Source organism: Amblyomma mixtum, chromosome 3 (genome assembly GCF_055824585.1).
Source record: "Amblyomma mixtum isolate Tamu chromosome 3, ASM5582458v1, whole genome shotgun sequence".
NCBI classification, from domain to species: domain Eukaryota; kingdom Metazoa; phylum Arthropoda; class Arachnida; order Ixodida; family Ixodidae; genus Amblyomma; species Amblyomma mixtum.
The window spans coordinates 150,380,211-150,392,817 of record NC_143014.1 but is presented as its reverse complement, the minus strand read 5'-3'; the positions used below and the strand labels follow the sequence as shown (position 1 = coordinate 150,392,817).

Genomic DNA, 12,607 nt, shown 5'->3' with positions numbered 1-12,607 from the left:
TGTTATTATCACCGGGATTCTACTGTACATGGGCTTCTGTGGGAGCTTTCAAGGGGAACCATTATTTTCTCATGGTATATATTATTTCATTACAAATCGTTGCGTTATAAAGAGGTTTGACTGTATTGCCATTTTCACCGCCTCCGCTCCGTGACAGTCAACGTGAGCGGAGGACGGCTGCTGGAAAGCTAAACCGCTGACCAGGTCGCTGGTTCCAGAGAACTATCCACGAGTGCAGGAGGTGCAAACAGGTGCCTGCCACCTGGCAGCCAGCTGTTCTCTATGCTTTATATTCTGTGGCACTGTTTGCAAATGCGAGATAAAGCGTGAACTGTGGCAAATAATCACCCTTGTAGTGATTCAAAGCCTGCCGCCTGCCATCCGAGCGGGTGCTTGGCAGTTTGATATACGCGTTTTATGGCAAACCGCGTTTGATAAGTAAAGTAAGGAATGCATGTGTTGGCTAAAAATATTCAGGAACAGTTCGATACAGCCAATGATTCATAATGTATGTGTTCTTCATAACGAGGTTTGACTGTATTTGTGATGAGTCCTTATGTAGTGGAATCGATTTGTTTCTGTTTTGGACACGGGTATGAGGGATTGGAAAAATGCTCATAAATTTTGAATGGCTAAGATAACAACATACCATATTTACTTGCGTAATGAACCCACTTTTTTTTTTCCAGAAGTTACCAATTTGGGGGCAGGATCCATTACGCAGGGAAAAAAAGTTTGTCAGATTTTTTGCATGAGTTGAAATTTCATATCATACACCCACCTTCTGGCTCGTTCATCCGTCCATCCATCTATCCATCGTCAACAAAAGCAAGCAGTCAGCTGCATTTGTGTCAGCAGTGTTTAGCATTGTTCACGTTTCAGGTCTTGAGCGTGCCACAACGCTTTGGTTGGGGGGGGGGTTCTGAAGATCTTACTTCCTCCATAGAATTTCACTGTAGATATTTTATAGCATTCTGGTTTAAACAGCTAAGCACCTTTTCGATGCTAGAGCACTCGCTGGCTTTCTGCACGGCGCAGCCGGGTACGGTGCTCCTGTAAAGGGAGCACAGCATCTTGGTGCGCTGCCAAGTTTGCTGAGTGCGCCACCCCCGCAGGAGCTCTAGATAAACATGTCGCGATGTTGCACTGGTTTCTGCGCTATGGACGGAGTGAAACTGAGGAGTGCACTAAGAAAAGCGATCGCTTAAAAAAGTTCTTATCGACACAAGTGAGGGATGGATGCAAGTTCACCCTGCGTCAAGCTTATGTTCTCAAAGGAGCGAGTTTGGCTTTCGCACATAACTTGTTACTTGGCAGTATCCTACAACTGTCATGGAAGAATGTCATGAAAGAAGCCATGCTGTACACACAGTATAGGTGGTCTTGTTTGTTTCAAAATTGTGTTTTTCAGACTCTGGAGTCTGCCAGTGCACAAATCACTGCCAGGGCAAGGTGCAAACACAGTTACAAATGTAGGAAAAGGATAGAACTGTGCCAGCGAAGTTATTGTGGAAAGTCCTCCGTTTTGGCCATCTTCTAAATATTTGCTACCAACACTACTGTACTGAGGTTTGACACTCCTCACCTTTTAAAAGAAAGCTGCTCAAGATTCTCAGATAAGGCAGATATGAAAATAAGCATGGAGCCTCACTGCGCCAACCTCACCTTCTCATAAAAACTAAACGTCTCCCTGTCATTTAGCCGCATGGCAAGTCATACCTCCTGAACATAGGCGACCATCCCCAGTCACATTTAGGCGAGCCATCATCCTGCACGCAGAGGTGTAAAAAAAAATTGAGCAAGTTCATTGTAGCCGAATAATGTGTCCAGCACTGAGGAAACCAATTTGAGAGTGTCTTGTCGCGTGCTATAACAACGCCAAGCTTTCCGTGCACCCGTGGAGGGTTATTGCCATTAACATTTGGCATCAGTGATGATGCGCATGCTGAAGATGTCCACCTGAGTTTAAAAGAACGAAGTGAAGGCTTCTGTGTCTACTGTTTTTTCTCACTCGTTCATCTGATCAAAGCGTCCTCTTACTCTTCGCAGTGTGTTTGCTCCAGTATGTGTGCACTGCTGTGCGGGTCACCGTAATTGTATGTTGGCAGTTTGGAGCTTCGTTTAGTTGACCTTTGAGACATTTTCTGTCAAACCCCTGTTGTAATGAACATGGAGATTCCTAATTATTGGCTATATCGAATTGTTCCTTATTTTAACAAACACATGCATTTCTTACTTTATATATGGAATGCGGTTTGCCATAAAATTGCCGAGGGCCAAACTGTGCCCGCTCGGATGGCAGGCGGCATGCTTTGCCTCGCTACACAAATGACTGGCAGTGATGTGGCAAGCATTTGCGCCATGGTTCACGCTTTATTTTGCATTTGCCACCAGCACCACAGAAGATATAGCGACGAGAATAGCCAGTAGCCAGGCGATCGGCACCTGTTTGCAGCTCTTGCACCTTTCGATAGTGCCCCGGAACTAGCGACATGGTCAGTTGTTTAGCTTTATAGCAGCCATCATCTGCTCACGGTGCATATTGCGGAGTGTAGGTGGTGAAAACGGTGATAGCTTTCGTCCTGACATCCGATTTTTTTAAGCGACATCACGGTAATGCGAGGAAGCCACCCTAGCTAGACTTGCTGCCGCTGCCATGATGCAGTGCTGTGCGGAGACTCCAGCCTCCTAAGAGAAGGAGTGCTTGCATGGGAGGGATCTCTGATGCTATTGCGTTTTACTCTGAAGGGTAGGTTAAGTGTCGTCCAAGTTTTATTCTGTCGGCTTACTACAATTTATTGCAACAGTGCAGGTTCGAAGCACTGCAGCAATTTAAGTCTGTTTCTTTTCGTATAAGTAGCTCACTCTGCTGAAAATGTGCAAGCTTTGTATCAGCCATTTGGAACATTGTTAATATCTTTTGTGAAAAAGGGAAAGGCTATTCCACCTTGGCCGAATAGCGCCTGTGCCCCCCCCCCCCCCCCCCCCCATTTTTTTTATACAGTACATGTCTTACAATGCTGGACACAAAGAGGGAAAGGTATTTTAAACAGTTAGCAACAAGTGCATTCTGTGCTGAAAATTCATGTGGTATCCGTAGACATTTTTTATTCTTGATACATGTCAGCTTGAATAGCAAAATGGCAATACTGTTTCTGTCCATGTTTCGCTTGTCTGCCAGAGATGGTGATGGTCTGCAGTAGGTGCAACACATTTACTGTTGTGTCACGTTGTGGTGAGGTTAGCATTATGCCTCCCATCCACGAATTCAGTTTTGGCCAGACAGCTCAGGTTTGCCCTCGTGTTGAACACTACTGAAGCAGCTCACCATGAAGGGGGCTAATGTTTGTGTGTGCTTGCTTTTTTTTTTCTTTTTTTTTTTACAGAGCAGTTACAGTGTACTGCTGCAGATGATGCCCATCATAGTATTGGTGGGGATGTCACTCATGTCCAGCTTCCTTGTCCAGGACCCACCTTACAGCCTCATCAGAACTGCGTTAGTATTGTGCTTTCCTCCCCTTGGTTCTTTTTCCCGCTAAATTCTTCTGGCTTGGAGCCCTTCATAGTACAGTTAGAATTGCCAAACAAAGCTCAAATTTACATTTTTGCCATGGTTGCGCAGAGTTTTAAAGTATAATTTGCAAGAACTGTTGAAGCAAATTTTCTCTGCAAAAGTTTCTCAACCTTTGTGTTATCTGGTGTGCTGTGGTTCAAAGCAGTTCTAGAATTGTGTTCTCACTGCTGAACGCTATGTTGTGATGTGTATACCAAGGAACAACCGTAAAATTTTTTGGTGCAGTTAGTACACTGCATTGGCTTGCTTGCTTTTTCTCTGGCTGCTCCTGTTGCTTCTTGTCAGTGTTCTTATTTCCACGTACTGGTTGTGGCTGCTGGTTGTGGCTTTGTATGCGAGCTCATTGTGAGCCATTAAACGTTTCTTCATCACGAGAAAATTTGCCAAGCGTGCTCCATGAGCACGTTTTACTTGTCTGCCAGAGGTGATGGTCTGCAGTAGGTGGAGCACCTTTACTGTTGCTTCATGTTGCGGTCGTTGCACAGCTGATCTGTCTCATCGCAGGGGCTTGCAGGTGATGGATGTAAAGCCATCGAATACCTTCCTCATGAATGCAGTTGGATTGTGTTGCCAGTTTGTGTGCTTTGAGTGAAGTGTCCCAAGGAGCAGAAAGCTATTGACCCCATCCTCCAGCCTATTGGCAGTTATGAGTGGAAGTTGAGAGGTTTCTCTTTTTGGTGGGAGGGGCTGAACCTCAGTTTTGTGACATGTTCAAGGTCTCTTTCATAATCTGTTAGAGATTGCCATATCCCAGGTAGGTTTGCTGAGGCTTGACATCAGTAGCTCAGAAGTTTCCCATTAGAAAGCTCCTAACTGTACTCCTGCAGGTCATTTGTGCAATGGTCAGAAAAGGGGGAATGCCTTGTGTGCAGCCTACATGCCACAGCGTGGGCACCGGAAGAGCACAAAAGCTAAGCCAAGCAGGACAAGCAGTGTAGTATTGGCCGAGCAGGTGCTTTGTTGATGGCGCAATGACTAGGACACACATACAGTGGCGTTAGTACTTGGCTGGTGGCTTAGTGATACCATCTGTGCAATATGCATGACTGTTCCGTGCATCTAGGAAGAATGGGATATGTCTATAACACTGCTGCTTGTATCAGCATGGTTCTAATGTGCAAGTTTTTTTGGCTTGGCAATGTAAATTTAAAAAAGTAAATGCAGGACTATAACCTGGGCCGTATGTGGTTCCTAGCAGTCACAAGTACAATTTAGTTTAAATCGAGATTTGTTTTGCAGAAGTTCATTATAAGTCCAATGTGTTTTGGGGGTTCCCCCAAGGTGGACTCGATTTCATTCAAGTGAGTAATTACGCATTACCATCACGTAACGCAGCCATACGGCTGCAGTGTAAATCCATGTGGCTGGGCTGAGGTGGATGCTAACGAGTGGTGGCTTAGAGGCTCCTGCTTTCTTCCCCATTGACGTGTCGTTGTGGGTGGTGTTACCTACAGTGGCATAGTTCTTCATTCATTCATTCATTTCAATTTCAATTTATTTCACATTGCTGTGTGCACTATGAATGTGCACACATGCACATAGATACATACGTGCATACATACATGCATACAAAAAGCCTTTTTTTTTCCTTTGCATGCTGTTTCATGTGCAGGAAACACCAGTACGAGCGCAAGACTATGAATTTGCTACTGCCATACTACGTGAAAGAGAACTTCATGGCTGAACACAAGAGCAACATCTACCGACTAGAGATGGATGTGGAAGCAGACCACATAGCCAACCTACGCAGCTCCTGCTTTCGGGAAAAGAACTACAGTTAGTTTTCAGCCTTTGCATTTAACTTATGTGAGATGCTCATGTGACTTGTGTGTTCAGGTGAAATTTGTTGCTGGCTTTGAAGTATCAGCTTTTTGTGACTACAGTAACACTGTGAGCAGGTGTTGTCATTGGCAGATCTTTGTTCTGCAAAGTATTCCTTGACTTCGTGAGGTGAAGGCAGAAATAGTAAATATAGCTTTCATGGAACAATTTTGTGGTGTAGAATATCATGATCTGAACAAAACACATGCCTGTAAGAACTAGAGAGTAGTCTCCTTATTATTTGAAAAGTATTTCTAGTTTTACTTCTGTTTGTGATCTGTGGGTTACATAAATCCTCCTGTAAGTTGGGAACTTTTGCCATTAAGCATGAATTTGTGATGCCATTCGTGTGCTTCTGGCCGCGAACAGATATTGTGAAGGTTGCCTAATTGCATTTAAGGTTAAAGCCTGATTAATGCCTCTGGGGTTTGTGGAAACATCAGTTTTTGATATGACTGCGGAGAGCTGCAGTTGCAGTTGCAGTTAGGGATATTTGGTTCACTGACTGTGTGACTGTGGGGATGCAAACTCTCTACTTGCTGCTGACTAAGCATGTCTGGCTGAATGTAAGTGTAGTAAATGTTATGGCTTGACTTTGGACCCACAGATTAGTTATTCTGCGGTGTCTACTATTGTGGCATGAGTGGTCGTGCTCTAAGCCGCCTCTTCATTATGGTGCAGTTAATGCTGTTTTTGTGCTTAAAAGGGGAAGAGGGCGTAAAGAAGGAATTTTGAATGAAGTCACTGTTCTGGAATCAGCGAACATATATGAACTATGCCATCTGATTTCATTTGAATTAAGTTTCATGCTGGGATTTAATATACAACTTTTTATCAAGAGCTTTTAAGAAATTTTGCCGCACGGAGCTTGCTAAAGGGGGGACGAGGGTCTTAAAACTGACCTTTTTATTTGTGGCTAGAATCTCATCAAATTTTGCACACAGATGTGTTTTTCTCTTCTGATTTCAAAAATCTAGTCATAATTAAGCTGGTGGTCGTAGATCAAAAGTTATCTTAAATTCTAGAGTATAATTAGGTAATTTCTTACGCATCTTTAATGAACTTTCTCATTGCATTTTGTTGCTTTTATTTACATGAATTGATAGCCAGAGAGTTCCCATACCCGATGACATTCTTATTTTTTTTCGTTTAGGCCACATATAAATAGCAATTTACAATTAGCTTAATGTGTTGCAGTGATAAATACTGCAACCTTTTACTCTCAACATAGTATATCAGGATGACATGCCTTTAGAGAAAAACGAAGAATGTCATCGGGTATGGGAAGTCTCTGGCTGTCAATTTATGTAAATAAAAGCAACAAAAATGCAATGAGAAAGTTCATTAAAGCTGCGTAAGAAATTACTTAATTACATTCTAGACTTTGTAAGATCTAAGACCACTAGCTCAATTACGATTACATATTTGGAATCAGAAGAGAAATACATCTGTGTGCAAAATTTCATGAGATTCTGGCCATAAATAAAAAAGTTAGTTTTAAGACCCTCGTCCCCCCCTAAAATGCCTGCCATTTGTTTCTCTTGATATCAAGGAATGAAATAAAGGTGGTGTTATCCTGCCTATAGTTATAGGGCTGGGAAGTTGCCACTTCAGAAACTGGGAAGAAAAGTCTGTGTTCCTGTTTCTGAAGTGGCAACTTCAAAATCCTAATACTCGAGTTCTATGATTTTACCCTTATTGCATTCCTTGATGTGGAGAGAAATCAGTTGGGTGCATTGTCGGTAGTTCCCTGCAACAAAATTTATTAAAGCTCTCGACAAAACACGTAACATACTAGATACATGTACAAGGACTTGTTTTTACATGAAATTAAATGGTTTAGTTTGAATCCACATGCAAAAATACATGCTTCCTGACTTCATTAATGAAAACTTTTTTTTCTTGGACCCCCCCCTTTACAATCCCATAGTTACTTGTGTATTTGCACGCTTTTTTTTTTCTTTTTGATACCTCAAAGGCTCTAGGTATGGGGCATTACATGAGGGATGGGCGTGGCAGTTAAACAACAATGGTCCTGATAGCCCAGGTAATGAATTAGGGGTGCACAAATTACGCGAGTAAATAAGGTATGTCCAGTTCTTTCACAACCTTGTGGTGTCTCGCATGGATTAGCTGATTCATTTGACGACACTCTAGTGAAGCTGACCGAAGGCTGCTCTGATCATTGTCCTTCGTCTTGCAGAAGAGAGCCTGCTCTGGCGAGCGAAGAGCCTGCGTGATGCCAGCTTGGAGGAGCGGGCACAGGACTATCAAATGCCTTCGTGTGACCGGCTGGCCCAGCTATCGCGCATGCGTGTTGTCTGACCCTGCTCCAGTGGGTGCACTCTCCAAGGCAGGTCCTCCCTGTGTGGACCCCCGAGAATATGCCGAAGCAGTCACCCTGTTCTCACATGCCACCTTCTTGCATCTCCTCTGCTTGTTTTTGTCTCTTGAGCTCTTGGTTGTGTATATACGGTGGTTTTTCTCGCCCTTTTCTTTTTTTCGCTACTTTTAGTCTCTAAAATGTGTGTGGCTAGGGTGCGTGGATTACGGGAGGAACCACTGGCTGTACAATACTATACATAAAACTTGAAATTGACGATGGCAAGAGTATTCTAAGAGAGCTTTTGTGAATATGTTAAGTTTTGGATTTTCTGCATTTTTTCTGTGATTCTCTTGCCATTGGCTGGGGCATGGGTAAGGGCAACGAAGCTGACAGCGTTGTGTGGAACTTTCAGCAAGATGTGTACTGTCATCATTGTTTTGAGAAACTTTCAGCTTCTGTACATCGACAGTTATGTTAGGTTCCTTGCCTTGTAACCAACTTGGTGATGGTCTCCAAGTGTAGCACAGTAGATCATCTTGGTGTGACATGGATGCACCATTGGTGTGTGCATTGAGTCGTCTGTGCTATGATGTGCATGCTGTTAATTCTGGAGGCAGTTGGTTGTTTCAAGGATGCACAATCTAGTTAGTGGGAAGGGTATTATAAACAGAACGCGAGATATTTTGAATATGATGTTCAACAAATCTCGTGTTCAAACAGTGCTGGGGAACCGCTGTAGAGGCCGCACACTGGGATGGTACTGCTGTTGCAGCCCTTGACGTTGATGCTTTGTTTTAGCTGACGCACAAAACAGCAGGAAAGTGCTGCGCACATTTCTTGAGTTCAGTTTTTCTGGAAACTCTGCCACTGTATGCGTAAATGAGTTCTTGTTTTGCAAGCAGTGTGACATCACAGTGTGTACTTGGCCTAGCTGCTGCTTGCACTGCTGAATTTTGGTGGGCAAAAACTCATGCACCTGGATGAGTCTCTTTGCATAGTAATGTCTCTATGCTTTCGTCGAAAGCATGCTTGTGTTTTTAAAATCTTAGTGTACTCACTGTTGTTGTTTTAGTGAAAAGTGATGGTGCTGGGAGAATCTCTGTGCTGTCGAAGCTGTAGTTTTTTCTTTTGAAACAGCTCGCAGTGGAACTGAATTCTTGAAGGCCAGCTAGCACAAAGAGGGGGACTCTGCATGTGCCTGCCAACAGAGTTCATTAAAACAGGAATGTAGTGTTGAGTTCAGAGCAGTTTTTATAAGCGAAGTATATTTATATACGGTGGCAGTTCAGATGTTTGTCTGCTGTTTTTTGACATTACTGGCTCTTTTAAATGTGAAGTAGCTAGCTCATTTGCGTCAACGTATGCTTGCCAGAATTGATCCTTAATGTGCATTTTGAATATGCAAGGATAAAATTAGTCTAAAACTGAACTATTTTTTATGCCACTAGGTCAGGAACCAGGAGTTTTATTTTTTGCTGCTGGTGCAGAAATTCACTGCAGCAGGTGTACTGCTGTCGAGTATTTTGCACCACTGAACAGTGGGAAAACTTAGGATGCTCTTGCTCTCTGTTTACATGCTTTTGTGGCAGTTAGTGCTTGTTGCAACAGATACATGAGAAAGTAACAGACGTGCATCAATGTAGTATTCCACTTAGTAAGGGCACTTAAGCCTCTGCAGACTGTCCATTTTAGAAGCAAGCAAACTCGGTCTCAGCTTTTCCTCGTGTAGCAAATGCATTCTGCTGCACAGCTCATCTGTGGGCATCCAAAAATTTTGACACATCTGTGTCTTGTGCAGTGGAGTGCATCAAGTTGTGAACCTAAGAGTTGGGCTATGGCACAGTAACTGCCTTGCTGCAGGTGACACCTGGACTCTGCCGTGGTAAGGGAGGGGAAAGGAGTGAGAGAGGGAGAAGTGCATTTCCACAAACATGAGTTTTGCCCACCAAGAGAGCGTCCAATGCCAGTGCACCTTGTGTGTCAGCATTATGGTGGTTGCGCCATGTCACGTGGCCCTGGAGGGTTTTATTACGAAGATTGAAGGATTTACTCTTTCTATTCATAATAGCTGTTGCTTAGGACTGGGTGGAAGTGAGTTACTGCTGGTTTTTTTTTGTATTTCAGTGCACTTATTCAGATGTGCCTTGTCGCACCAAGACCAAAAAAATTTGATTTTATGTGAAGGCATAATGAATTAACATCTCCACAATGATTGTTGTGCTGGCTAATGAGATGTGCATTTCCTTTGTTAATTACGTTTTGGAAATATTGTTTGTAAAAATGGTCCCTCGATATTTCTTGACACCACTGTCTGTATTGATTCATAGTATAGGTGAAAAGTTCCAAAATTTGGCTTGTGTTGTGTGCCAGAAACCTTGACATGTCTGGCTGCTGTTTCAGCTTTGGTGCAAGGTGGCTGTAAAGTGCTTAAGCTGCAGTTTAAAGGAATAGACACCAAATTAGTTGTGTTCCTGCTTTGTAATGTTGTGCAAGACATTGCCAGTCATAAATTTTCACATGGAATTCGCCTGTGTCTGGTGAATAATTTATACTTGAATTTCTTCCCTCGTGCTCTTTTGGTTTAAACAGCCAAATAGTGGCTATAATGTTAAGTCGTGCAAGGCATAAAGAATGCAAAATTTCTCGTCATTTTAATTCACTGCAACTCTTATGCTTGCCTGCCCCGAGGGTCAGAATGACAGCAGATAAGCAGCCATAGTATCGTAACAGCCATAGTATGTCTCGTATCACCTGAACTGAACTTTGACATTGTGGCCACTGTAGCCACTGTCAGGCTGCTGAAACCAAATCAGTATGGGAGAAGGAGTGAAGTGTTATTTTCAAGCGTAGGCAAATTACTGATTGTGATTTGTGTACACTGATGCCTTGCGCAGCGTTCTAAAGAAGAAAACACAACCAAAAAATTATCCGTACTCCTTTAAATAGCTAGCTAGCTTGGATTGCTGTACAATGAATTGGTATTTTGAAAGCTTGCAGCATCTTTCTGTTTGAGCTGTCTTGGCAGTTTCTGGTGCAAAGAGTTGGTGTGCACTGTTGATAGCACAATAAATTTGAAAAAGTGTACTGCGCACACCAGAGCCATTTGCAGACTGTTTGGTAGTTCTTTAATGTGTGTGTTGCACTCCAGCTGTTCACATTCACATGTTTCTGCATTGTCCAGTTTTCAGGGCCAAACGCACACTGGCAAGTCGAATATATGTGTGTTCAAGGAAATAATGTTCTTCAAAAAGCCAGTTAGGTGAGAGGGGTAATTTCGTGTTCAGCTGTGCGGAGAAAGGAGTTCTGTTGAACAGCTCAGGTCTAATAGATGCAGGAAATTTTTTCTTGTGTTTAGATTGTAGTTCTTTCTATAGCTTCCAAAGGCGCTAAACCGTCTGCACATAAACAGTCAGCCTTTTCTAGGCACAGTGACTGGAACTGTGCAGTTGTAGATGCATAACAATGGTAGCACTGAGCAGTGCGTTATGAAGCCCCTATTTCTCTTGGAAGCAACAGCACCAGGAATGCAGTGGAAGGAATGGTTGAAGTGAGTAGCTGCTTGCGAAGCTGTGTAAACTGTGGTTTTTAGCTACCGCATAGTCCGGACTGCTTGCAGGCATGACTGTGGTATGTTGTGGAAGCATTGGAATCCATAAGGTTTTTTTTGTTTTGGCGAATTTTATGTTTTGATTGGAGGTTTAAGTTGCTTGAGCATTTATTAAGCAGTTCTAATATTTTAAGTAACCAAGACCAGAGTGGTAAGGTTGATAAGCTGTTGCGCATACAGCCATCTGTGAATTTTTTTTACATGTTGGCTTTGTAGTAATTGTGGCCCTGTTCCCATTTTGTAAGACATGTTTCGTGCCAGTGTAGGCACACGCACTTGTATGTGTGGTCTAGCCTGTGGAACTTAGGCAAGTGCAGTGCCTCGCTGTTGCGTGCAAGTGCTCGTCGGCCTGAGGCGTGACTGCTTCAGCTACACCCTGTGATGGTTTTACCATGTGGAAAACAGTGGAGTGTGTGCTTGTGAGTGGGGTTGGCCACCAGTGAGAGGTTCAGCAGGGTGCAACGTTGCATCTCATGAGAACAAAATTGGATATTGCATTCTGAATGAGCGGAATTGTCCTGCCTGCTGTGTCCTCGAGATGAATGTGCTATTGTCAGGATACTTCTGTCTCATTATGTTTACGTGCGGTTGGAATGTTCAGTCGGCTTGTGGATGCAACTGCATGCAGCCTTTTGTACTGCATTGTCGAAAGACATGGCTTCTACCCTGCTTAAAAAGCGCATAGAAGTGTGCTTTTGTTGAGCTTGTGAAGATGCATTGCCTGTAAATAGAGGTATTCCTTGAGTTGACTGTGAGATAAACTGGCAGCTGCAGAGACTTTGGAGAGACCTTTGGGCTCACTCGGTTGCTGTTTGTCTCCCACCCTTTTCCACCTTGGCTTCCTTTGTTGCGACGGGGCGGGGACAAGTGGTTGGCACCGCACATTCTGCCATGCGTTGAGTAGGTATTGACTCTAGAATCGAATTTTTTTTTTGGCAGTTGATGTGCTATGGACGTCCTGCTTTTCATGAAAAAAGAGAAGCGTACGGCGTGCGTGCACAATTTTGATCAATAAATATCTATTACGAAGGTTTAATTTTGTTTGACTTTTCTTTTTTGCAGACTTATTTCAGGCAAAATACTTCATGCTGCTGATGGAAAAAGATAAATTTGGCAAGGTAGTTCATGGGCATGAAGCATGAGTGACAATATAAAGGACCTCGTCTACTGTTTCGGAAACAAACCGGATTGTCTGTTTCGAGCCTTTTACTTCCCGACGTCTCGGGGCTTTTTAAATAGCGAAATGCTTTTGGCATGTTCTGAGTCTCTCATTCTAAAT

General features: G+C 43.2%; 1 protein-coding gene across 2 annotated transcripts in view; it reads left to right on the top strand.

The window, feature by feature from the left end:
• LOC149352360 (dnaJ homolog subfamily B member 14) overlaps positions 1 to 12,364 on the top strand; it is a 41,272-nt gene extending 28,908 nt beyond the window's left edge. For both annotated transcript variants that reach the window (XM_089581527.1, XM_089581528.1), the window contains 3 exons: positions 3,387 to 3,496; positions 5,187 to 5,350; positions 7,599 to 12,364. In XM_089581527.1, the coding sequence (XP_089437653.1) occupies positions 3,387 to 3,496; positions 5,187 to 5,350; positions 7,599 to 7,720 (396 nt within the window). In that variant the 3' untranslated portion in view covers positions 7,721 to 12,364. The remainder of the gene's footprint in view (positions 1 to 3,386; positions 3,497 to 5,186; positions 5,351 to 7,598) is intronic.
• The last annotated feature ends 243 nt before the right edge of the window (positions 12,365 to 12,607 follow it).